Raw genomic sequence first — 27,777 nt, 5'->3', positions numbered from 1 at the left:
TTGTTGGAAACACTCAAAAACCATTTTCAAGCTGCCTTTGTATGCTATTTGTGTCCTTTTAAAAGCTGCATTCTTTGTTGACTATACACACATTTGCCACCCTCTAATAGTTTTGATCACAATTTTCCTCCTCCAAACATTCCAAAGATGGAAATTACCTTTTTTTTCAAGTTACTATTAAAATTATTATCAAAAATTTCAAACCTAGTTGTCTAGATGCCAACCTCTGTATTTCAACAACTTATGATTTAAGGCTGTTGAATGCCAACAGTTTCCTTTTCCAAGAAAAGCTGTGAACAGAGCTCTCAGGCATTTCAGAAGGCTCAGATGGGTGGAGGTCTGAACACCTGTGGTGGGATACCCTTGTACTGGGTACCCCTAACACTGATGTTTTTTGGGTGACTCTGCTCCCACCCAATCTGAGCATTTTTGCATTTAAACAATCACAGGACACACCACTCAAAAATGGCGATGAAGACGGAAAATACTAAAGGTAGAGAGGAACTAACAGAAGTTAAAGACGAAAAACAATACTGTGGAACAACAAAACCAAATAAACCCAAACCAAATCACAAGGCTGGAAAGCTTTTAGGAGGCTGAACAACCAAAAGCTTTTCTAAAACTATTTGCCATTCTTCCACTGAAAATAAATGAAGTGGCAAGCTTCAGCCGTTTGTCACCTGGAGATATCTGGCAATCAACAGCCCCATGACAGACACTGTACTAAGCACTGCCTCCAGCAGAACCAGGATAAGAGGTAACAAACCCCAATTTAGTGCTGCACAAGCAGAAGACCCTAGGCCCTCAGAGGTGGAAGGGGAACAGAGCTGCCATCAGCAGAGAGACTGGGATGTTCCTGTTGGGTAATTTTTACCCAAGAAGGGGTTGGTTGCATAAAGGGGATATGTTAGTCCACTTTCAACAATATGGATAAACATCTCCTAACTCCTGTGGCCTCAGAGCACTCCTGTGTTCGATATAAATTTTTTTTATCAACCACCATGGATCCTTCCTTTCAGATATCATTTCTCTAAGAATGGGTTAGAGATGCAAAAACTGCAGCTGAAATCTTACTTCAAGCGTTGGCTACTGCACCTATCTTTACTTTTAAGAAAAGATCCAGAATTCGAACTAAACACAGTATCCATAACAACGGCTGGATCAGCACCATGAAATGGTAATTACTGGAGTCCAAGGATGCTGAAGAAAAATGGAAGGCAAGGCTCCATGAAGACTTCCCCAAGATCCTGACTAATAGAGAACCTCAAAACCTTGCTTTTTAATTCATGCTTTTATATAATTTTCTGAGCTCTAATGGCAGCAATAACTTTCAGGCAACAATCTTTTTTTTCAAAATCACTGCATGGCTCAAAGACCCCAAGTTTTTCTTGCAGACCCCAGGCAATCAATGGCTGCTGAGAAGTAACCTCCCTCTAGGAGGTTACAACAAAGGTGGCCCACAAATAATTGAATTGCTTCCTTATTTTCAGGCACTTTACAACCACTGAGGGCATTATGCCATTTCTGCCCCCAATTCTTGCACTCATGGCATATAATTAGCTGGCCACAGCAGGACAAAAGAATGAAACTTCAGCCCAGGGGTAGATGGCACGATTTGTCTTCCCATTCTGAGTGCCAGGAGTGAATCTGATTTAGGGCAAATGAGATATTTACTTTCCTCTAGTCTCCAAAGGACAGCTTTGTCCTGACTATAAAACCAATGGTCTGTCACCATTTGGCAGCCTGGCAGACCTGTAACACATTTGCAGAGTCCATGCGATCCAGAACTGACAGGAGTTAAGTCCCATATATTCTGGCATTTCTGCCAGCAGCACATGCAATAAACCCTTCCCTTTCACTCAGTCCAAACTCACTCACAGACTTCAGCTTAAAGAATAAAATATACAAAGAGTATTACCAAATCTAATCCTTTTTCCCCTTCTTATGTTCCTAAAAATAGACCAAGAGTGTTCCTAATGCAGAGATGTACAGGGGTGTGTACACTATGATTCATCCATGTAAGACAGCATGGTAAAAATTCACTTGGCAGTTTTCATTTGCCAGGCAGGACAGGCAAAGGAGACTTTCCTCCCTGTACCAGGTGATGACTCCTGCTTTCACTTACCCCTCGATCTCCAGTATATTTTTCCACAAATTTCCCGTAGTTGTAATAGTTGAAGGTGGGGTAGCCATCGACCCCCTCCTGCTTACACAGGTCGTGATTCTGTCCTTTGGCACAGTCCACTGCAGCGTAGGCAATCTGAAACACAAGAGATCACACTGAGGCAGGAGAAGAAGAAGAGATGAAGAGATGAAGCAAGAGCCCATTTCATGGTGATGCTGATGCAGCTTAGCCTTAGCACTGAGAGAGCCAAGTCTTCTTGCATCCTTCTGTAAGGGCTCAGCTGTGCAGGGAGAGCAGAGCATGGTCATCACCTGGGCTGTGCAGCTGCACAGCACGTTCAACTCACAGAGCAGAAAATCACCTTCACGCCTTCCCACTGAGCTCTGCGTTAGACCCTGAACGGGAATATCCACAGGCTGGATTAATAAAACCAAATCCAGGCACAGTGGTCACAGCTCTGTCATGCTACAAGATTTTTCCTCTACTTTGGTTTTAAGTGATGAACAGTGACAGTGGCTTTGGTGACAGTAATGACCCACCTAATCCAACCTCATTCCTGTGGCACGGGTAACGCTCGGAAAAGTCACCAAATGTGGCTGGTCACTTACACAGCCTATTCACAGACCAACGATTTCTACTCCAAATAGCTTTTCTAAACTCCATGCAGTTCTTCCAAGGTCAAATGGGGATGGGTGAGAGGCCAGAGCATCATCTATCAAGTACTGCACATAGAGGAAAAGGGTGCTTGCTTACAATCTCAGCCTGGATTTGTATTTCCTTTCCTTTCTTCTTCCAGGACTGTACATTATATGCAGCCATTAGCAAAGTGGGCTTTAATTCCTTCTGAAACCTCTAGATGCTACTGTCACACAGACAAACCCTGAGTAGGAAAGAGCCTGCCACACTTGCAGCCTATTGACAGTGGAACAACACCCTCAGTCCCTGCCTGCTTCCACAGGCCAGGAAACACAGCCTCACAGCCCCAGAGCAGCACCTCCGAACATTCACATCCTCTGTGAAGTATTGAGGAGGGGCTGCCCTTAACAGTTCTGATGCTGAAACAAAATGTAATTCATAGGCTTTTAATCAAAGCAACTGAGCCCTGTGCTGTGATTTCATCCTGACTGCTCCTGTGAGCAGCAGTTTTGGCTCTGAGTGCAGGCTGCTCACATGAGCTCTGCCTTCACGGCCCAAGCCAGGCCCTGCTGAAGGGCAAGCATGGTAAAGTACAACCTCTGTAAAGAAAACAGACAAATTAGAGGAACAACTTCTTGCAACTTTTTTGTGGATTACAATTTATCAAGTGCTAATTCCATAGCAGACACATCTTAATTTGAAATTTCCGTTCCACAAGCCTCCTTCAAACAACTGATCAAAATACCTTTTGCTTGCATGACTTTAGTGTTATGGTTGAACTGTTCTTCCATAATTAAAAGATCACTTAATATTCCACAAAGCCCTCCTGTTTCATGGTGACACTGTCAAAATGAGAAAACCTGATCTCATTATCCTAGCAGTAATTAAAGAGATTGGCAAAGCCAACTTCAGTTAATTTGCTTGTTTTGTTTTGGCTTTGAAAGCCTGACAAGACAACACTCGGTATGATCTCGCTTGGTCTTCAAGTGGGAAGTACTAGATAAAGTGAACAGTGTTCTTACCTTAAATATGTGGTTTCTGATTTTAAACATTAATAAGGCTATTACAGAACCAGGACTCTTGAGAGCCATTAAAAACATATATGATGCCATTTTTTTTCCTTTTTGTAAACACAATGACTCCTACACATTCAGGGCAAATTTAAATAAAAGGTTAGGACTAATAAACTGCAAAAGAATTTCATTTAAGTATTTCTGCCTTCCTGACCTTAGCAGCCAGCTAAAATTTAGAGCTCTATTGGCTACTTCTGTGTAAGGAAATGCTTAGAAAGGAGACAAACATTTATTTCATGACACAGCATGAAGGCAGAAAGAATATTAGAAGTCCTGATTTCCTAAAAACTAGAAGAATAAATAAAAAAATCTTTTTTCTCACTGCTCTAAATATCACACAGGGAGATATTACAGCCAGAAAAAAAGGAAGGTATGCATGTCATCCAGATCTTAGTAGCTGGTTTGAGACATGAAACTGTTGTGACTGATGACCCATCTGCTCTTAGTGTCTTGGAGATTAAGAAAATTAGTTTTTAGTACACTGGAAGGAAAAGGGAAGAAGGAAGAGAAACTCTTTTTATCTGTACCTCTGGAAATATCTAAACTTGTACTGGCTGGAGCAAAGAGTCCAATTTAATTTGCAAAAGGCTTTTGTGAAAACAGCCCCCAGTGAGGAGAGAGTGCAGTGCAGGAATGCAATGCTATAAGCCGCTGTTAACCTTGTTCAGAACATCTTCACCTGTTGCCTCGGAACACACTGATGGATGTTAAAGAGATGCCTTCTGACAGAAATGCTCAGTAGTGTCCCTGAGATACAGCTCTCCTCTTCAGCACATAAGCTGGCCCATCTGCGCATTAGTTGTGCACACAAAGATCCCAGTCTAAGTCTGTCCACAGCAGCCACGAGCCCAGTGCTGTGTCTAATACAACAAGTCTAATGGTGCATCTGGAATAGCATTTGGGGGTCTGTCCTCTCTGCAATGCCCCTAAAGCAAGCTCCCACACAGTCCCACCACTGCAAACACTATTTTGAGCCCAGCTCTTCAGAACACACACGTTTGGTTATTTTTACAGCCAGTGAGAGAAGAGGAACGGTGATTTTCAAAAGCCTTGTAACTCATACAGACGTGAGCAAAATTTCATAGAGGAACATCTAATTCCCAAGACTGTATCTGAGGCTGCATTTCAATGCCTGCTGCCAACAGTGGCTGAGTAAGAGTACTTAGGAGAGCTTGAGTGATTACTTTAGAGTGGAAATGTTAAGGCAGCCTAAATATAGAGGTTGCTACCATCTCTGTGCACTCATTATCATAGCATCACAGTCCTAATTGTCTTGCGTGTCTCACAGCGGAAGATCAAATATAGTGCACTGAGAGAAAAGTGATGCTGGAAAACACTTGTAGCAAAACACACTTCTGGACTGAGGACCAATTCTCATCTCCATTCCATCAACTCCAGACTGCTGAACTCTGAGACACACCAGAATTTCAGCAAATAGCACTGATGCCCTTTGCTTCTTTCTGTTTGCGTTTTCATGGACTGTGAATAAGGAGCTCCATTGCTGACAGAGGTCTGTCCTACCAGAGTGAATTCCTGCATGGCTGTACTGAAAGGCTGCATGTAAAAAGATTCAGAATCCTGGCTCAAGAGAGCCACTGTACACTGTAGGTACACACTGTAGGGAAAGTTCCCATCATTTTCAACCCTCTTAGCAACAGTCAGCTTTTCTCCTTCACTAAAGAAGGAAACTGAAAAAAAAACCAAAAAAACTACTCTCAAAATGTGGTTAAAGGCTTCTGGAGAATATTCCTCTCAGAACTGACCTTCACATTCAACTACCAGCAACACAGAAGTGCACTGGAGGTTAGAAAGAACTACATGCTTTGACCTGAGAACCTACTAAGTTTATTCAACCCAAAACTGCAGACATATTAAGCATAACACATCCATAATAGGTGCCCAGGAGCCAAGACACTTGGCATCACCTCTCACAAATTCCCTCTCATCAAGGGAGAAAAAAACCTGTGAGAGAAAGTAACTCTGCTAACACTGGTCTAACATTTATTGTCTGTGTGTATATATATATGTCCATTATGGAAAAATCCAGTGTAACAGCTTTCAGAAGGCAAGATTGATTTTACAGAGATTTTGATTGTTAGGGCTAAAATTTAATTTCTTGAGCTTTCCTCTAACCAGAAGGGAAAATCCACTGAAAAAATATTTCAGGGAGAAAAAGCTGTAAGTGCTATATCTGCAACATGCACAAAACTCCACGGGATTATGGATTCTGTATAACCCAAAGCTCTGCTGCCTTAGATATTGACAATACATCATTATATACACGTCCTTTCTTCAGAGCCAATGCTGCTCAGTAGCTGCAGCACGAATAGAAATGTTATCAAATGAAAAGATAATCAGAGACTGTGAACCCCAAAGGAAATTTCTTGGAGTACATCCAACTTTTTTAATTTTACCTCACAAATGGTATGCACTCTATAATAATTAATAGTATCAGGTGAGTATGTACAGTAATGCACAATAATGATAACAGCAACAACAATAACCCACCAAATAACTATGCATTTCTTCATAGTCAGCATAGGTTAATATGAGTCTAGAAACACCTGGGTCTGAAAAATATCTTTACTTGAAGAAGGAATCCCACATTTCATGGTTCTACCAAAAAATCAGGAGCATAACTACAGAGTTGCAAACTTAACTCAGCATGGCAGTAGACTGTGAGCAGTGTACGAGCAGCTCGGGGGAAACAGAGCATGGCATATTTTTCAGAGGAAGAGGACTGATGACAGAAGCTGAACAGTTGCAAAAACCAGAACTTTTCATTTAGGTGCTTCAGTAGAAGTGGAGCTATGCTGAAAATGTGATCACTGATCTCCAGGTGCCCCAACTGTAACAGAAGGGTGATGCCTTATTTTGTTAATAAGTGTTAGAAGGAAAAAGAAGTACTGGCAGTATAATCTAATCATACATCAGAAATCACTGTTCCCTTCCAACAGAATTATGAAACAACTTTTTGCTCTACAGGGATCTTACAGGTAAGAAACACAATTACATTCAACGGCTCAAACAGATGTGTAGAAAATTGAAAGTGGGATCCCTTGACCTTCCAGGTAACTCCTCCTTTCTGTTCTTAAAGCTTTCTTTTTAACAGTTTGCCTCCCAGTCACCACGTGATGATACAGTAAAAATAACCCCCTGCAATCCTAGCTGCTCTTCTGTTAAAATATGTACTGCCACACACTGGTTTATTGATTCAAGAAAATAAATCTCTGCTAGAGCTAATATTGACTTTTGTTATGAAAATGGAAGTGAACAGCTAACTGAATATTGATTTGAGAGAGGAATGATATTTGATAAGCTTAAAAAAAAAAGTAAAAAAAAATTGCAGCATGGAAATAAATGCTTCCAAACAACATTTTAAAAATATAATCAATTCCAGATGACAATTACCTGATTACTAGTAAAAAAGTCTGTTATTGCCAAATGTCTTAAAAGCACCTATAAATAAGATAGATGTGCATTCTTCCCTATGATTACTCCATAGGTTTCTATTTATATCACCTGTTCTGGATCCTAACAGCAGTTAGGGACTGGTCTGCTAAAACTTGTTGCAATTCAGCTACTGTTCTTGAAGTGAAAGGCCTTGCAAATGGGAGATTCATTATTGCCCAGATGTGGCATGGCATCATTACAGGAGGTGCAGTTGATCAGCTGTTCTCAAAGCAGGCCTATTTGCAAAGGGGACATCCATTAGTACAACATGATGGACAGTGCTAATATCACCATATTTAACGAGTCTAATTAAAAAGAAATTCAACACCTACTTTTTAAGCAAACAGGGATCAAATTCCTTGCCAAACTAAAATATTAACTCACTTGAATAATGCTGTACACTCATTTGGTTGGTATAGTAATTTTAAACTGTGATTCACAATACACACTGAGGACCCAGCAGTTTCACTGCTGACTGACCCACTAACACCCCAGCTCACCCCATTTGCTGCACCCTTTCCAGCAATTGCTGCCACAGCTGTTTCTGTGGGAACTCACTAGAATCCAGCTGTGGTGCTCTGACTTGGGTCAATGCATTTGTACAGGAGCAGTCTCCTGTGAAAATAGGAATATTGGTCAAAGTGCAGCCCCTTTGCAGGAGTGCCAGAGATTTGTTACTGAGAGGCCTTGAAGAGTCAAGAGCTTTCCTTCAGCAAATCCAACCTGGAACATCACAAATCAGTTCCCTCAAGCTGACTTTAGGATCAGCCAAAGGGCAGAATGCAGATTTTTTAAAAAGATTCAGTTTTCAAGAGAGACTGTGGAGAAGTTAGTGAACATGCTTCCCTGCTCTTCAATCTGTTCAGCTAATTTGCATTTTCCGACGTTCACTGGTCACTGCCAGAACTCGAGCTGTGGATCACTGGCCAAAGGCTTTCACCTGGCAGCTGTGTGCTAAGGCCAAGCACCCCAAGCTAAGAATGCTCTAGATGGCTTTGCTCCCCCACTTTTTTTTCCCTTTTAATGAACAGAAACAATATGCTCACTGCCACTGGTGTAGCCTCTCTACTGATCTGGTCCTACTGGCACTGAATTTCTCTGGGAAGATGGAAAGACTGGAGGTTTGTGGGTCTCAGCCTGAGCCATGTTTTGCAGCAGCCACAGGACTGTCCCAGGCCAGCGAGCAGGTTGGGGATTCTGGCTAAATCCACCAGCAGTGACGTGGCCAACAAGAGCTGACATTTGGGGCCAATGTTCTGAGCAGTGCATTTTTGAACTCCAACTCCAGCAGTGCAGATGATGAAAAAGTACAGAGCATTACACACAGCCCCAGGGGAGACGGGGGTTCTGCGCCAAAACCACCCCCTTGCAGTCAATCTGCAGAGCCAGAGACACGTATTTAACAGCTTCAAGCTCTGCTCATCTTCAAAATTCCAATGTAAAGACTCAAAGTCTCCCAAAGGATACCTTTTAAGATACCATTTATAACCAATTCAAGGCTGGAATGTTTTGGATTGTTCTTCAGCTTCTGCAGGATTAAATGTTTAATTAAAAGAATCTTCCTTTAAGAAAAAGATACAGTTTAAATGCTAAAATACTCTGTTAAGTGAAAAACCTTTCTCCAGGGGAAAAAAAAAAAAAGGACACTAGTATAGAAATGAAGTAGTGAAAAGAATCTACTACCTAAAATGAAAATTTGTAATCTTGCCCTGTTCTTGAAGGAATAAATACTTCTTTCTCTTAAGCAGTGATTTTACCAAAGTTTGAAACCCTGAAGAACTACAAATTAGTTTGAAGGCTCAGTCTAGTTTGAAACATGGGAATATGACCTGTGCTGCTTGTGGGAACAGGGAAGTGCCCTTCTAAAGTCTATACCAGGTTTGTTTTCTTTTCCACAATGGCACAAACTGGCAGCTGGAAGCACCTTGGCAGGTTATAGCTGTACACAATTAAATAGGGGCTCCCAACATAATCAATCCCTGGCACTTTCATAAGTCATTGGGGTGGAATAACATCATTTTCCCTAACTGCACACACCTCTTTAAAACTGTACCAGCCTTAATATTCCCTACTGGCTCTCCTGTTCCAACTCATTACATTTTATATCTCCCCACTTCAGCCTTAAACTGAAGTCAAGAGTTACAACCGTCAATCACTGCTCTGCTCTTGGAGTCCTTTCATAACCTGCAGTCTGAAGGAAAAGCTTCCCAGGCCTGCATTTCCCACCAGCACCCTGTCCAACTAATTGTGCCATGATTCAGATTGCTTGTTAATACATCCTCGGGCTCTAATAAGCAAGTTTCACATTGTTTGGTACATTTGTTTCACATCCTCTGACTGAAATGTTAATGAGTTCAGGAAAGAGAGGCTTCTAGTTGGGAACTACCAGAGAAGTGGGAAAACAAGGATACTTTCTCAGAGATCTTGGAAACAAAGAAGTAACCAAAAGGCATCTGAGCAAACTAATTAACAGCAGGAGAACTAAAAGCTGCATGCCTGTGATCCTTCTGTGTGCCAGAGGGCAGAAGCGATGGACTCCTAATTTATGCAGTCCATGATACAAGAATGATTTGTTTCTTGTCAATAGGATGCATTTTCTGTGAGTTACAGAACAGATGAGAGGAAAAGAAAAAAAACTACAAAAATTCTTCTGTTACAGAGTACAATTGTTACAAAATTACCTCTTCATTTAGAACATAGAAGACGATAAACTATTTCAGCTGTATGGAACATACAAGGATTATCTGGTTCAGCTGCCTGACCAGTTCAGAGCTGATCAAAAGTTAAAGCCTGTTGTTAAGATGTTGTCCAAATGTCCCTTATACACTGACAGGCTCAGGGCATTGACCACCTCTCTAAGGAAACTTGTACCAGGAACTGATCACTCTCTTGGTAAAGAAGTGTCTCCTACTGTACAGTCAGAACCTCCCCTGGCACAGCTTTGAATTATTCCCACATGTCCTGTCACTGGATTCCAAGGAAAAGAGCTCAGCATCTCCCACTCTGTTTCCCCTCCTGAGGAAGGTGTAGAGAGCAATTTCCATATAAAATTGCCAAATCTTTTTCTTGGCACACCTAAACACAAAGCAGTTCTGAAGTTGGAACAAATTCAGAGATCAGAATGAAATACAGTTCACTGAAAGATATCAAACAGGTTCCTAGCTTGTTATCTGGTTAAATGCAGGGAAATACAGGGGCTTAAGTGTTTTTTGTCGCTTTTTTGCTGTTTTTTTAATCCTAGATCTGCATGTGCTCAGTTAAAAAATGGTTCAGCTGATGCAAGGAAATTACATAGTATGATTCAGCCATCAGATACATTTTCAAGGCCAAAGCACCAGGGTCCTAGAAGAGGATCCGGGGCTCAAGTCAGCCAGCTTACAGAAAGATATTATATTTTGTGCTGTGCAAGCAAGAATCAATTAGTTATATGATTGAGGTCTTCAGAACTATCACACAACTTGTGGTTTCTCTACATGCACTCCAACAGCTGACAAAAGTTTAAGGGGAATGGGGATTATATGAATTATCCTTATTTAATCCCTCGATGAGAAAGAATTGTGTTTTACTTCATACAAAGTAACTCCTACACAAAGACTTAAACATAAAAGACAGCGAATTAGGGAAAACAGAACAGGTTGGAAGTATAACTCAATTTGACCATAAAAGATACAACCCCTATGATACAGATACATTTCTTTTAGTCTAACAGGAATTTTATCTACAAACCTATTACCTTATCAATAAGCAAAGCCTAAAAAGTTCAAATTATGGAAAACATTCTTAAATATCACAGAAATAATTAACAGCAAGTTACCTTGCGATCTTCTTTAAAGACTTCAGCAGCAGTTGTGAAATGTGGAATGGCATTTTTACAGTGAGGACACCCTGTTTGACACAGAAAGAAAAAGACAAACTTAAGTTGTAGGAAAGATACTGGGACAAACTAAGACATAAGGTGAATCAGTGGAAAATTTGAATTAATAATCGCTCTAGACAGGAGCTCTCCAATTCTGGAATGAGCAGGACAAAGCATGTGTAGACCACATGTCAGCTACATGAAAGTAAGCACATGTTTTAAATCCCTGTGACTTCAAGGAGTTTAGGTGTACATTTACAGTACATGACATCCCATAATAGGGGGCCATAGTGCAGGGGGCTTTCCCCCATCACAAGCCCCCAAAGGGCACTTCAAGAGCACCAGTCACAGGCAGACCACTGCCCTGCTCTGTACCTCCTGGTATTGCCAGGTAGGTTGTTACTGCTGTTGCCACAGATACCAGCTACATTTGGGTGTGAGAATAAAGACAGCACAGCTGGGAACAGAAGGAGGCTGGAAGTTGGAAAGGAAATTCCTGGGAGCATTTATAATATTTGGGAATGGCCTGTGTTAAAGCCAAGCCACTAGGAACATAAGGGAGGGGAAGAGAAGCAAGTCCAATAGGCCAGACATCTTTCATGGACGGAGAGCAGATGTCCAGTCCCAGGTTAGGATGACTGCTGCTGGCCTCCCTGGGGACCTTCCTGCTGTTCACCACAACTGGGCAACCTCTGAAGAGTTTTACAGCTTCTGGAACCCCAGAGCTTTGTATGGGAGATACTTCTTTGTACCACTGGAGCACTGAACAAAAGGCCAGCTGTTCCCTTGCTTAAATACTGATTTTACTCAAACGTTTCACAAGGAGTCACAGAAGGGAAAATAGAACTGTTCTCTTGATTCAAGGTTCAGATATGAGTGCTCTTAATTCAGAAGAAATGTCTACAAATTATTGTCTACAAATAATCTAAACTACTCTCAACTCATCATCACTATACTAAATAAGGCTTTGAAAAGGAAGGTACCCACATATGTGTAATAAATTACTTTTTTTCAAACCCAGCACAGAGATCCCAAGCAAAGACTCAGGACACTATTTTTTGCTTTAATGCACATTAAAAAAGCAATGGATGCACTTCAGTCAAGCCTGTGTAATGCTGGCAAAAGAGTTCATCTTGATATTATTTCTGGATAGGAACAGAAAAATCACAAATTAGTTGCTCACAAACACCAATTACAGCTTATGCTACTGTTGTTTACCAGTATTTTATATGATGAACAAGTGTCTGTGTTACTTTGGAATCAGGACTGAACAAATGCCCTTAGGAGACTTGCAGCCACCCTTCTAAGCTACTATCACTCAGCTGACAAGAAAAACAGTGTCTGTGCATAAACACTGCACACCCCTTTCCACAAAGCAAAGGCTGAATACCCCTTCCAGCTTCACCAAAATGTAATTTCATTGCTTACATGCACTGCATTGAATTTTAGAGCATTTCTTTCTTCAGAGAAGGATTATGAAAGCACTGCAGTGACACACCTGTGTAAATACACTGAGAGTCTATGCAGTAGCTGAGAATACCAGAAAGTCAAGGGGATGTTTCCTGGGAAACTGAGGCACTTCTGTAAATCCATCTTAATGGCTTCAAACTCTTTCTTTACGCAGCACGATGGCAGCTGTGTTTCAGTGGGAGATAGCACAGTGTTCTACAGTTTGCAAATTATTAACCTTGTTGAGTCTTTCAGCATTTGCCTGAAAGAAAATGGTCAAGAAAGAAAAGGAGGGGGAAGAAGAGAAGAAAGAGGAGGAGGAGGAGGAAGCTAGGGTTTCAGGCTGCTCCCATGTCCATCAGCCCACTTTGGTGACCCATTTTCTCTCTTACCACTTGTCTGGCTTGATACTGAAGAGCCTGCAGGTCAAGCCTGCCTCTTAACAAATCCTGGGTAGTTTCCTGTACTGTGGCAGGACTGCCTCGGTTGACTTGTTAACACTGCTCTACACAAATAAATCAGAACTGGTGACAACATCTAAAAAGAATTTCAGAAACAGAAAATGGATAAAAACCAGGCACCTCTAAAACAGGAACACTTGTTCTTAACTACATGCTGCAGTTTTTCTGGAAAGCACTTCCTTCCAACTGTAACGCTAAAACATAAAGGCTCCTAAAAGCTTAAACATTTCAGGTTCCCTGTTTTGCTTATGATCTTGAGCTTGAAATTTAGATTTCACCAAAGAACATCTTTTAAACCCTCAATAAATGATATTTCAGGACAGTAAGGCCTCTCTTAAAGCCCCTAGTGAAGTTGTAGCAGGTAAGAGCTCTTCATGAGCCACATTCCACAAGAAATTGGAAACACAAATAACAAGCATATTCTTCCACACAAAAATACCAAATCCATTACCAAATCACGAGAAGTTACCTTCATTTACCCATCTGAAGCTCCATCCCTCCTCCCTCTTCACTTCTCTCTTGGCCCAACCTCCTTTCTTTACTGCACCGTGCTCACAAAACTAAAACACAACCATATGGCTTTTGGCAGAGCTGCCTCCAAGTCCAGTAGGCATTTTGTTAGCCTTGGACATCCATCCACAGAACAGATGTGAATGCTACACTGAATTCCCAAGGAGTTTCAAGGAGTCACAGAAAAAGGGGGAAGGAGCACATCATATGGAACAGCAGAACTTCATCTGTTACAACTTAGAAGGATTGCCAAATGCAGCAAACACTTGGAAGTCACCCAATCCAGTCATTCTATTTAAAGCACACATGCCAAAAAAAATAAAAGCAGAGGTTGATGTCTTCATTTTGACAGACGGAAAACTTGTTCTCCCCATTCCCTCTTCACACCCACTATCACACGTTTATTTTAAGTGTTAACACTATCTTCTAGATTCGAAAGTGCAAGGAAAGGAAATGTACTGAGCACAGTACATGAGGATAGGAAGTGTGCAGCCTCCTTACAAAGGATTTTTCAGATGGTCTGCAATGGAAAGAGATTAAACCTGTGGCATATGAAGGTGTGGGTAAAGTGTAAAGAACCAAAAGGTCCTGCCCCTTCTCAGTCACTATGGACTAAACAAGTAGGAAAATTCATTTTAGTTGAATAATTTGGATCCTATGGTAATCACAGACTTCCTGCAAGGACAAGAAGTGAAGTTTTAACTAAGCAGCAGTGAAAGCAGCACTTCTGGGAGCAGAGCCTTCTAACACAGACGCAGGGCTTTGCTTTAACAATTTTCTTTTTTCATTTTTACAACAGTGTCAAATTTGATCTCAACAGGGTTAAGAGCAGATGTGAACTGAACAGTAATTTCCTGTGCCTGACTTGAGAAATGTGAAAGAAACCTGCTTCTGAAACATACAGCCTTACCACAGTATCCCAATACTGGCACTCAAAACCTTTACCATTCCTGCACATCTCAAGATAACTCCATTTCCTAATGCAGAAACACAGTTGCATCACCTGGTAGGAAAACAAGAGAACTTGACATCTCAGGCACGTGCAGTAGCATGTGCTGAGGCCATTCCCTATTCACAATCAGCAAACAATACAGCTTTAATAGAGCTCTGGCCAGGCACTCAGCTCTGTGCTCAGAATTTGGCTCTCTGGAAGACCCACTATACAGTCCATGGAGGCATCTGCTCCCCCTGACCTGCCAGGGCACAAGGGCTGCCTGCTTAAATCACAGGTCCCTGGATCCATGTGAAACACCTGCAACAGAGGAGTTCTGAAGTTCTCTTTGCCTTTGTACTGCAAATTTAAAAGTTTACACAAAGCCAGTATTTTCTACAAGGTTTTTCTCCACCATTCATATTGTAAAGTTGGTAGGAGATGTGGTACAGTCACAGCAGGCACCATCACATTCCTCACCTTGAAAACCAAGTAGCTCTCAACTGAGCCAGTAGATGAGAAATATGGTTTCTGTGGGAAAAAATTCAAGAGCAATGGCTGATGAACAGCGGATGAGGGAAATCAAGCAAGCAAGCAGGCTTCACTCAGAGCCATTATCACTGAGAGGAGAGAGAGTCAGATTAAATCTCCTCTAATTAGAGAGGCATTTAAAGGAAAGCTAGCGGGTCTTTAGGGAGATGAAGTGACGGAAAATATATAACCAAGATTATTTTCCATGGACTGGATTTACTGATAGCAGGAACAATCTCAAGGTACAGTACATTCTCAGGTTATCTTTGAGAAAAGACCCAAGGGTTTGCATTGGTCAGCATTGGTTTGGGCACAGAAAGGGGCTGGAACTTCGTTCTCGTGGAAAAACTGCTTTGAGGACTGTGAAGAAGTAAAGAACTGCAGGGTTGAGCTGGATGTGATTTCCAAAATGATGCCACAACACATTTGTTACATGATGTACAACAAAGATAGTACATGGGGAAATAGAAAAACTTAAGTAAGTGTTCACATCACCTTGTAAACTGATTTGTTTTCTAAACAGAAAGCAAACTGAGGAAAAAAATAATATAAACATATCTTCCAAGTAAGGTTAAGAATGACACAAGACTGATATGATGTCGTAGCATTTGATAAATTTTCAGACATAATAATACCCTGTGAAAACATTTTCCATAATTGCAGGATCCCATGGGATGCAGAAGGGATGCAAAGAGGATGCTGAAGCAGTGGAACAACCTCTTGAATAACCTACATGTCTTTATTACATTCAAATGGAGGATTTTTCATTGAACAGTGCTTCCTTTCTTTATCAATTGTTAAGAGGTAACAGTGAGTCAAAAGTAAAACTTAAGAGATTCTTAAAACTTCAGTATACTAAGGTATTAGGACCAGATGGCAATTCTAAAGATGTCTTGAGAGTAGTACATGAAACAGATGCACCCTGTTGTACAACAGTCACCTCATTACATTTAAAATAAAATTGTGGCAAATTTTCAAAACTGCCGAAAGGAATCAAGTCCTCTTTCCAAAAACATAGGTTTCTATTTGCTTAAATATGAAAAAAAGATCCTTTAAGTTACTTCATGCTTTGTTTAATTTCAAACTACAAAGCCCAGTGATATAATATAACCTCTCTACAGCTGAACAGTATAAGGTTAATTCAGTTTCTTTAGAAGAGTGGAAGCTGTATTAGCATAGCACATAGAAGAAAGGTGAAGCTGTTTTTTAATGAATATAAATCAAAAGCTAACAATTTGTACAAAATAGATAAAGGAAGCAAATGGACATCAAAGCAGTATCTACAGTCAGCAGAGGTAATAATGATGTTTTAAGTATATAAGGGGCTTTAAATGTATAAGAAGCAAAAGAAATCCAAACAATGCTAGCAATGTAACTTTGAAAGAAAATGATGAAGTTGTCAAAAAGAACTTCACTGAATATATAAATTAAGATAGTAAGCAGATGTGGAGAGGGCCTCTATGCCTGGCACTTCTGAAATGCTCTTTGCAGTTCTGGGCTCACAAACCAACAGTGAGTTCAAACTGGAGGGGATTCAGAAGACCCATAAGAAAAGCAATAGAACTGAAAGACATGTTTCATGGCAAAGGGAGTCAGGAAGCTCAGTGTGTCAACAGGTTAAATCCAAAGATTAAGAAGTGGTAGAAATCGAGAAAAGTCAGTTTCTAAATTTCATTATAACGAGCTATTCAAGCTGGCTGCCAGAGGCTGAGTAAGCTCCAGAGCTGGCTGCATGCTTGCAGCCAGTCAAATTTAGATGGAAATTCACATTCCCATCACTAGCGATTTTTAGTCTGAAAGGAAATGGTTTTCTAAAAGAGAAGCTTTCACACAGTGGCTCTCTACCTGATCAGAAGACAGCTGTCCTTGACTTGCATCGCTGAGCTGAGACTGCTATAGCAGTGACACATGGTCTGGCTGTCCTCGTGTCACCATCTCCGAGCGGCCAGAGCTGCAGGAGCCCAGCACTGCCCGTGGGTCAGGCAAGGACAACAGCCCCTGCCACCCCTAACCTGAGCATCCCAACTAGAACACTACAGCAGCACAGATCAGACATTTTGACTCCAGAAAGCATTACCTTATACCTTCTGCCCATCATTAATACATAATGATTTATAACCCTACTGTGTTGTTGCCGGGCGTGCATTTAGCATCTCGTACATAATAAAATCTTGATAAATAAAGTAACAAAGTCATATGCATATATTTTACATGAGATTTTTTTTCAAGGAGACGGTTTAAACACGCACACATTTTAATGCAGACTGCTTTCATATTAAATACACTAACTTAAACTGTCAGTACTTTCATAATGAAGTCCTGGCCAAGTCCTTAGAGGAGATCTGAAAGCCCAGTGATTTGTGAGACTGTGGCATTTGTGCTGTCTGTGCTCTACCCTCAGCATGAGAAAGGGCTCTGCTCCCCCCTCAGCCCCCAGCTTCCTTTAGTACCTCTCGGCGGGTGATCTCAAATGCTTTAACTAATATCAATTAATTACGCTTCAAATTGCCCCTAAGAGAGACAGACGTGATTATCCCCCTCTGTCATTACATCCAAGGTTAAATAGAGTCAGGAAGAGGTTAAGTGACTCACAGGGTTCACAATCCTGCCTGACAGGGAGCCGAGCTGCAAGGTGCTGACTCCATTTGTTCAGCTGTGAAACCATCAGGGCCTCAGAGGGCTCAGCACGTGGCAGGATGGAGCCCTCAGTGTGCAAAGTGCAGAGCAGAGAATGACTTTCCAATTCCCCATCTCTGCTTGAAATCATCACCGTTTAAATAACAGGGGTAGATAGTGCCCTCTGTTATTGGTTTTTAAATGACTGCAATTCTAAGCAAGTGCAAGCAGCAACTCTGCACAGCTATCAAAGCTCAGCTTGTACACCGCAGAGTCAAGCAAAGCCTGTTTCCACTTCAAAAAGTTCCAAGCTATTAACTAGAATTAAAACAAGAATATTACTTGGTCAATCAAGGAAAGACAGGCCACAGACAGTAATTGCACAGATAAGAGCTGAAAAAGGGTATACTGCTTAAACCAATGCAATTTGTGTGGCTACAGGAGTTACTGAATCCACAGGCAGATTTGAGAAAGGCATTTGGAGATGTAAGTGAAAGGTTAATTCACTTTGTTTTACCAGTAGAGAACTGGAGAGCCTTTTTATTGCATATCTGGACCCAAAGCTCATTTGATGACATGATCTGACACTGTAGTATAATCATATCTCTAAGACATGAGATACTAGTAATTGAAAGAGGGTGACGTGTCCTGTGATTTGAAAAATGTTACGAAGTTTTCAGTTAAGCATAAGGTCAACCAAGGCTTGTTTGACTACTCTTAACAACAGGCAAACTACTCCAGATTTTACAGCCTGCTGGTGGATTTTGCTGAGTTTTTTCCCAAGCTAACTGAACTCTTATTTTGTAACACCTTGGAGGTATACAAATGAGACAAAACATACAAAACCCAAATTATTGGGAAAACATAGCCATGAGACATGAACAATTGCAACAGCAGCAACAAAGTCATCAGAATCAGGTCAATTTGCAAAGTGAGGAGAGTAAAAAGACTCAGCACAAAATTCCCGGACATTGTAGTGGATGATGTAGCTTCATCCACTACAAAAAGGAAAGATATGACTGACTGCACTGAATTACAAATGACATGCCAACACTTGGCATTTGGGAACAAGCAATCCTTTGAGATGGAAAGCTGCACAGCAAGTCACCTCTGGACAGAAAGGGTATAAAGGTCAACAGATGCACCCAGAGCAAGCCTGGGTGCCAGTTCCAGCAGACCTGCATTTTTCACTGTCTCACTGGCCTTCGTAGCTCGAATAAAGCTGGCAGCAGCAGTTAACCAAGTCAGCATCAGCCCTGGTTAACTGCAAACACAGTTATAGAGCAAACAAAATATTCTGGCCATCTGACATGCCAGTGGACACTACTAATAGAAGACACACTGCTGAGTTAGCAACAGCCAGCAGAGCACTGGAATTTCAGCTGCACTGATGCTTAAAAGCAGCTCCTGTCAAGACAATGTTATACATAACCAAAAAAAAGCATTTGTCTTATTGGAAATGGGTTTCGTGACAATGCATAAGGATGGGTGGCATATTCATAATCTCTTAATGTACCCACAGTGACACTGCACCAACATAGCTGTGTGTCTGTGAGGAGAGAATTCCACAGGGCAAGAGCACACACTTCCCTCCTCTTCCCTTCTCACAAGCTGGAGCTGTTTATATACAGGCAATATTCTGCACACGACATCAAGCAGCTGTAGCATTTTAGGGTTACAAAACAAGAGGAGCTGGATCACCCCAACAACTTTCAGTTTAATGTCACCACTCCACCACAGCCACTGTGAGCACTGTGATGGTTGTGCAGTCTGGGAAGTGCCTCAACTTCTGAGCTGAGAGCAGTTCAAACTGTTCTCTCAGCGCTAATTATTCTCCTCGGCACAAACACTGGGGCTAAGAGCAGTTCTGCCAGCCTGACTGCAGAGACCACTCTATAAATTCATCCTTTATCAAACGCAGCCTGTTAAGGGGCTCTGTGGCATCAGCACTATTTACAGCGACAGGAACACACCTTGGTAATGCGCCTGTAACAAGAGCACCACTGATGCAGGAGAGAAAGCAGTTAGTGGCAGAGCTAACATATCAAAATTCTGCAGTGCCAGCCCACACAGGATTTAAAGCCTCATTATCAGAGGGTCCATACCTTGCCTCTGCCTCAGTCAACAACCAGAAAATCCTTCCTGCAAGGGTTTTTGCCTTGAAAGGGATTCTTTCTGTTCAGCATGTTTTTAATAATTTTTTGATAGCATAAGCTTCATTTACAAACACGCACATTTTGTTCAGGCTCTTTGATACAGCCATCTAATCAAAACTTAATAAGATGTGCTTGCAAGTGACAGGAAAACCTCTTGGTGGGAGCCAATCTGAGGCCATTGTGGGACACTAAATTCATCTCTGCTGCTGCTTTGCTCCACACATCTGAACTCATGAACTCAATTGTCAAGTATGTTCTCCCCCTCTGTGCATACTTCACACAGAACTATGTCACCCAAGTCTGCTGAGTGACCCAGCAGAGACCCAGACTGCTCAGGCCCAGTAGCCACAGGCTGAGGCCTCACAGCCAATAGAATTTGTCATGTTTTTCTACAGCAATGCAGCTTAACCAAAACACAGCATTAATTCCCCAAACCTGCCTACACAAAGGCTGAGATATGGTGCAACCAGCTTTGTCCAAGCTTGCTCCAAAAAATAGGAATGATGAAAAGGAAACAGTACTGCTTCCTTCAGAACAGCCTTTTGATGACAGCTTGGGTCCCAGGGTGGAAGGAGTACACTGCCCTCCTGGCTGTCAGCATTTACAGCTAAAAGCCATGTGCTCAGTGTGACCCATGCTGGCAAGGACTCTCAGTCAAGTGCTTTTTGTCATTGGATATTCCTTGATGTGTAACTTGGACAGAAGAAACCAAACAGTTTTTGTTGTGAAAACACAAAAAAGTAGCACACCAGGATACAGAATAATTAATATTTTGAACAAACTCTGTGAGTAAAATGAATGCAGGTTTGCTTAGCTCTCAGTATTTTATGCACTCCTGATGAAACACACAGGGATGGGCATGACTCATTTGGTCAGATCCCTGTCTGTTTTCTTACTGCTGAGGAAAGTCCTACCTGATTTCCCACTTACTTCTTAATGGTAGCCAGGAGTTGACCCATCAGACAGCAATGATGTCAATATTCCTTCTCCACTCCCTCTGTTTTACATCACAACGATACCCAGCTACTATCTCCCACAAACACCTTAGATCAACACCCAGCCTTTTAATGGCTCCAAAAACATTCCAAAGTCGTCTGGGACTTTATCAGATGCAACACAGATTTGACACCTTTATTCACTTCTTCCAGCCCTGAAAGAAAAACTCTACAACAAAGTTTAAGTGAAGAACCAAGGAGGTCCATGTCTCCAACTGCACATTCTCTTGCAGCAGTACAGCCACTTGCTCCATCCAAAAATACCTCATTAAAACCATCCTCAGGATGGTTTACTTCTGGTTGTTCTCTGGGTAACCCCTGTGGGTCAGGCTTCACCAGAAAGTAACTTTTTCCAGCTGATGAAATTCATTTCCAGTGAAGTGAAAGTTTCAGTGCTGAACACAGAACCAGAAATCAGCTCCCAGCAAAGCATTTATTAAAAAATACCCATTCTGTGAACCCTGTTGAGTCCCACAAATTGAGGCCATTTGGCAAGTCAATAACATTGGCAACTGCCCCCCCTTATGAACCATTAAAAGGGAGCACTTTCCCCCGATTACTTCCCATTGCTGCTGAAAGTCTTTATTTTTTTAAAAGTGCTTATTAACCCATGTTTTGACACTAAAAGTAGAAACAGAATGAATTTTATAAGTGCTGAGTCCTGCCATTAAAAGTGGCTGATCTAAAACCAGAGTGCCCTCCCCCCCATCATTTGGACCTGTTAATGACTGGTGTATTATATGTAATTCCTTTCTGACACAGTTGATTCATCTGTAGTCTCCTTGGAAGCAGCAATCTTAACCAAAAAATGACATTCTTGTAACTCAAAAGAGGACATTTTCTGTTTCTGTGCAAGAATTAGCATGGGCTGTTATTAAGCCTTTCCTGTTTAGGAAAAATCAGAATTGGATGAGAAGGGGAAAAAACAACCCAAACCACAATCAACAAAACCAAACCCCAAACCAAATAAAAACCCACTGTATCTCAAACTCCAGTATAACTATTCCTAGAAATGCAGTATTGCTGTGTTGGAAGGAACTTCTGGAGATCATCTGGTCTAACTCCCTTGCTCAAAACAGGGTCAACTATAGCAGGTTGCCCAGCACTGTCTCCAGCTGGGTTTTGAATATCTCCAAGGATGGAGCTTCTTGGGTCAACTTGTTCAAGTATTCAACCACAACCACAGCAAAAAAAAACACCACTTCCTCTAAATGTTTAATCAAACTTTCCTGTGTTTCAATTTGAGCCCTTTGCCTCCTGTCCTGTCCCTGGGCACTGCAGAGAAGAGTTTCACCTAGCTTCAATCATTCTTTTTTTACCCCTTAATTCTGTTTGAGTAACACAGAAAAACATCTCCAACCACAAAGACATTATTTACTGGAATTTTTGTTACCCTTTGTGATTCTGACAACTAATCACAACCAACTGCTTCTATTTTGCACAGTTTTAAGTGCTACAGTAGTAGGAGGTTAAAATTTAATGCATTGTCAAAGTCAAATCTCAATTATCTGGAATAACGGAGTGGAGAGAGCACATAAAAGTAAAAATGCAAATAAAACACATCCAGATAAGCTATATGAATAGGGAGGACATAAGAGAAAGAAGAAAGAAAAGACAGGGCACTGATCCCAGAAGAGGCACCGATGCAAACGGGTCGGCCCAGGACACCTCACTTTAGTGCTGCAAGTGTTGAACCAAGCTCTGGGTGTAGAGCACAGACCTACAGCCACTGCCCTCCCAACCCTGCCTGGTTCAGCACTGCAGTCCACCTGCTCTTGTGCATTTGGCTCACTTCCCAATACAGTCTGTAGCTCCCAAATCCTGATCATCCATGCACCAGGCTCCGTGTGCACACCAAACCATACTTGGACCAGTTGTCTCCTCCCCACATTTCTGGACAAAACCAAACAGTTATAAAAGTCAACCTGAAGCAGCTGATGGAACCCAGTACTCCAAGGACTGGAGGATGGAAAAAGCACCTTCACAAATCCCATAAACTCTCCCCAAAACCTTCTCAAATGCTGGTGCATTAATCCTACTGCATTCAAATACTCCTCCAACCCCTCACAGTAGTTCCCACACACACCTGAGGCTTCATGCTTCCCTTCTGAAGATGGTATCATTTTCCCTTTATTTTAGGCATTTTGAACTTAAAGGTACATGAGTGGGATGACAATTATCTTCACAAGAGCTGCACAAGGGTCCAGAGAAGAGCTGGGCCAGGAGCTGTGCAGTAGAAATGCCAGCAGTCTGCCCCAAGTCCTATCCCTGAGTAGCTCTAACACATGCCAGCCCACACTCCAGCCTGTGTCGCATGGTACACACCTACCCAAGGGACATCTGGATAAAGATCTGGGCCTGTTATTGGCACAAGAAGCACTGGGTTTTCTGCAGCAGGCACTTTTTCCCAAGTAGTGTTTGGAACCTGCCTCCTGCCCCAAATCAGTCATTATAGCATACACAGATGCCACCAGGCAGGAATGTGAATGTGAAATCAAGTCCACAGGAGTGGACATTTTCCCCCAGTAATTTCCAGAGTCTTGATTCTGATTCTCAGTCCTTAAAATATTCCACAGGCATGAGGAATAACCTTTACGTTTCACCCATATTCCTGGAGACGGAGTAATGAGTTCCCTATCTTTTCCACGTGGATGTAGCAGTCTCCTCCAGAGTTAAATCACTGTGAAGCGCTGTTCAGTACCATTAAGGCCCTGCTCAGCTCAGCCCTGAGTTATCGGCACAGCAGCAGATTGGTGGCTCTCCTATACATATTAAGTAATTTGGACTGGAAGCTGCCACAGGAAAGACAGATCTCATTTTAATTTGCATCTAAGATATATATCTGTGGCCTTTGCCTAAAGGTTTGTCACTCTAGCTGAAAGCTTGACAAAGGTCAGAATACTCCACTTTCTGCTTTAAATTCTAATGACAGATGAGAGATACATTTCTTAGCATAAATATTTATATATAAACATACTTTATATATGCATGTATACACACCCCCCCAATCCTAAAATATCTCAGCATATGTGTAAGTGTAACAAATACTGCCACAGAGTCACAAGTGAATGGAATAGCATACTGTAAGTCTGCCCTGACCCAAGATGTGGATTTGAATAGAAAAAGAAAATTATTTGAGGTAATGGGACCTTGAAATTTTAGCAGTGTTCCTTCTGCACTAAAATAAACAAGATTAATTGGAAATGTAGGCTCCAAGAAGTCTCAAGACTGAGAAGATGGTAAACAAAAGCTAATCTATCAAATTTATCAGGAAGCACATTATCACTTCACAAAAGCCAAAAAAATATAGTGACTTGAGTCATTGTAATTATTCTACTGCATTAAAGTTTATTTCAGAGAAAACAGAGGTCTAAAATACTCATCTGGTACTTTCCCTTGCACTCAACAAAGTGCAGGCTCGTTGCACTCCCTATGTGTGCCTGCTTTGTGCTTTGCTCACAGACACTTCCACATTTAGAGAGAACAAATCTAACAAATCAGAAACTGTGTGTGACCCATGTCCTGACACCATAACAGCAATGCTGTCTGAGAAGTCACGAGAAGGCCAGACAGGATTCCAGTTAACACCTCTCTGGCCTGTATATAGGTGGTCTCATGCAGCACTGCGTCAAAAACAGCGCAAAAATGTGTCTGAAGTGCAACCTCAAAAGACCAAACAGTTTAACATCATGTAAGCCTTGCTTTTACAGCCTGCTTATACAGAAAGGGCCAGGCTGATTTTTACTCACCCCTTCTGAAGTAAGGGTGGAAGTCAAACGGCAAAAAATTAGCCCATCAGGCAAGTTGCCTCGCACTTTCAACTCTGGGAGCTGGATACTCATCACAAACAGAGTCTTTGCTTTAAATGTGGCTATAAAAAGAATCAAGAATCTAACTGTCTTAAAAAGATGCAGCTAAAAACCAAAAGTGAAATAAATCCCTCTTACGCAGGAAGTCACTAATCGGGTAAAGAGAACTCAAGAGACAGTGAACTCCTAAATCTCACCAATTCATGTGCAGTCATTTGATTTTAAAATTACAATTTGCTCTTAACCAGCTGAGGTCCATGAATCAGAAACTCCTGGCACACGGGCAATTTTTAGTCAATAGGTGGTGGGAGCTGGACTGGAAAAGGGATTACATCCCCTTCCGTTTTCTTTTACAAGCTTCCAGAAATCTCCCTCCTGAACTGCACCCCTGCTTTCTCCCACATCCCTTCGTATGAGCCCCAAAGCATTCATGCTTAATTCTCTAACAGAAAAGCAAAATAAGGGGCTGCCTGATTAAACATCAGGGAACTTTTACTCTCTTTATGGAAAACACATTTGATTTAACGGGAACAAGTTGGTAACTGTTTATCCGAAGGTTATCCACTAATTGCTGGCCATGTGATATGGAAGAAATATTTTTGCATCTGGGTGGGGGCTGAGTCATGGTACCATAAAGGCACATTAATGGTATATAATATTAAATTCCTGGATTATCTTCTCCCTTGGATAAACCCCTCAAAAGTTAAGAACTTGTACCTAGTCTGCTTGTCTCTGGGACAGCACAGGAAAACAGAAGAGGTCCCTCTCATTCACCTTATTTACAAAAGGCCTGATTCTAAACTTCTCCAGAAATACTCTCAGGAGCTTCAAATACAAAGTGATTATGTGATGCATGCAAAACAATCTGGGAGGAGGAAGCTATGCCCCTATTCCCAGTGGAGACATAAATGCAGATTTATTACAGACAGAATTTATTCCATCAAAATTTGTTCACCACCTCGTAGACTGATTCCTCCTACACTACTGTATTGATTTCACTACTGAAGTGTTGCACTAATGAATCAGACTCTCCATGTCCACTGTGCTACTATAAAGGATCACATTTTGTTATATGGACCATAAAATGCAGCAGAGGAAAATAAATCTGTTTTGTTTTTGTACTGCTGCCTGCTTTGGTGTCTGCATTAAATAATATAACCATTATATACTGTTTTGTTTCCATTTATAAAGTTACAAATTATGATCCCAATGATGCTCCCATGCACTTATATTCAGAATCAGCTCTTTATCCTTAAAAGTCTGAGGCCAGTGAGGGAATTAATTCAGGATTTCATAGTAATCGTAGGGCTTATAAAACCCATCCTCGTAGAGAGGTTATTTACTCACATGGTGCATAGAACATGACAAGGGTGTGCTTCTTCTTCTTCAAGGACTCCCTGAAGTCTTCTCCAGCAAGGTGGATAACGCTGGTCTGTTTTTCTTCCCATGCAGGCTCAGGTGGAGGTGGTGCTTCGGGACTAGAAAAGACAGACAATTAAATCAGTTTGAAAATGTTTCTGGAAGCAGATAAAGGGACAGCATCATCCTGGTCATAATCAGCATGAGAGAACTGATGTGAAAAATCCTTCAGGGTGCCTGTGCAGTAGAAAGACATACTTGGTATTTCCAACACCAGGCAACAGCAAAAAAGATGCAAGTTAATTTCTGGAACTCATTAAAAATATAATTTAAGTGACTGTAGTCAGGCATATGAGTAGAAATGTCAAATAAAGACTTCCTACATTGCATCCAACATCTGGGTGGAAAAAACATTGATACAAACCACTGTATCATCCACAGGCATGAACTGAGAACAGCAAGCAGGTGGAATCAAAGGGATACTGATACAGAACAGCATCTTCTATTCAAACATCCTTTTTGTGCTCTTTATCACTATCATTCAATCTTCTATAAAGAATTTCATGACCTTCTCCAGAATTCAGATATTAAAGCCAGGATGCAAAAATCAGCATCGTTCCACTTGGAATACTGGGGGTGAGTGAACCAGAATACTTTACTTTGGTAAAGAGAATGTCAGGTTTCAATTATGACTGCACATACTGGCTAGATCAGAGCAATCCCGCACACCTAGAGCGCCTCTAACAAAAATTCTGCTATTCACTAGCTCACAGACCTCTCTCAGACTCATTAAATTCATTCCTGCTGTATCTTAAACAGTGATTACTTACATAAAATCATCAGAATGGTGCCACAGTATAAAGACCTTCATATGTCGCCTTGGTAATAAATTAGCTTTTCAGACTTTCCTGACACTTTGAATGACACCATTTTAAGTTGTATCAGGTACATAAAAACCAAATGGAGAAAAACTCAATTTTTAAAGTCCTTCTCAAGGTCACTTGGTGGACATTCATTGTATTTCCACCATTACTGATTTTCCAGTTTTTAGAGAAAGATGTGTTTCAGAGAAAGAGTTAGAATCTGAGTTACACAGTGTGTCCTTTAGCTGAATTCCTCCATGAACACCATTGTTGTGAGCTATCACTGCTTACAGTTACAGAGGTGTGCCTTACTGTCACACAAACTTTTCCACGCTGACCTGGAATAAGCTACCCTGCAACTGGTAACAACCCAGTGTGGCAGCACAATCACCAGAGAGGAACCACAGCCAAAACTCACATGGCTGCAACCACCCATTGAGACAGGTCTCCACAAGCTGTACTTTTATCACCAGCCTGCACTCCAGATGCATCCCTATTTCCACCAGCTTCAGTGCAGCTGTGTCAATTCTATCTCTGGTCAGAAAATAAGGATGTTATCGTACTGCATCTCTAGCTGGGAGAACATCCAGGAGCCAAGAGTAGGAGACAAACAGGTGGGCTTCACCTGTATTACTGACTAGCTGAGGCTGCAGACAGAAGTCTTCAAGATGCACAGCAGGATCCAGAAGAATTAACACCACTTCCCTGTTCCTCATTGCTAATTCACCTACCAGTATGTACAGGCAGCACCAGCCTGACTGTTTAACTCACTACAAATTACACAATGCTCAAAAGAGTCGAGCAAAGCAGTGAAATGAGGACAATGACTTCATGTACAATATGGATACAGCAGCCTGCAGCCTGCGTGGGCAGGGAGGCCAAGGGAGTACCATGTCTTAAAGTAAAATACAGATAAAGCTTTTCAAGATGCAACAACGATACTGCCAGACCATA

General features: G+C 41.5%; 1 protein-coding gene across 1 annotated transcript in view; it reads right to left on the bottom strand.

Annotated features, from left to right (window-relative positions):
• PDIA5 (protein disulfide isomerase family A member 5) overlaps nt 1-27,777 on the bottom strand; it is a 122,262-nt gene that overhangs the window by 2,564 nt on the left and 91,921 nt on the right. Inside the window, exons 15-17 of the mRNA XM_033516099.1 lie at nt 25,949-26,079; nt 11,102-11,172; nt 2,126-2,260 (exon numbers count right to left, since the gene is read on the bottom strand). Of these exons, the coding sequence (XP_033371990.1) occupies nt 2,126-2,260; nt 11,102-11,172; nt 25,949-26,079 (337 nt within the window). The remainder of the gene's footprint in view (nt 1-2,125; nt 2,261-11,101; nt 11,173-25,948; nt 26,080-27,777) is intronic.

The sequence above is a fragment of the Parus major genome, chromosome 7 (genome assembly GCF_001522545.3).
Source record: "Parus major isolate Abel chromosome 7, Parus_major1.1, whole genome shotgun sequence".
NCBI lineage: Eukaryota > Metazoa > Chordata > Aves > Passeriformes > Paridae > Parus > Parus major.
Note: the sequence above shows the minus strand (reverse complement) of the source record. Positions and strands in the feature narration are given on the sequence as shown.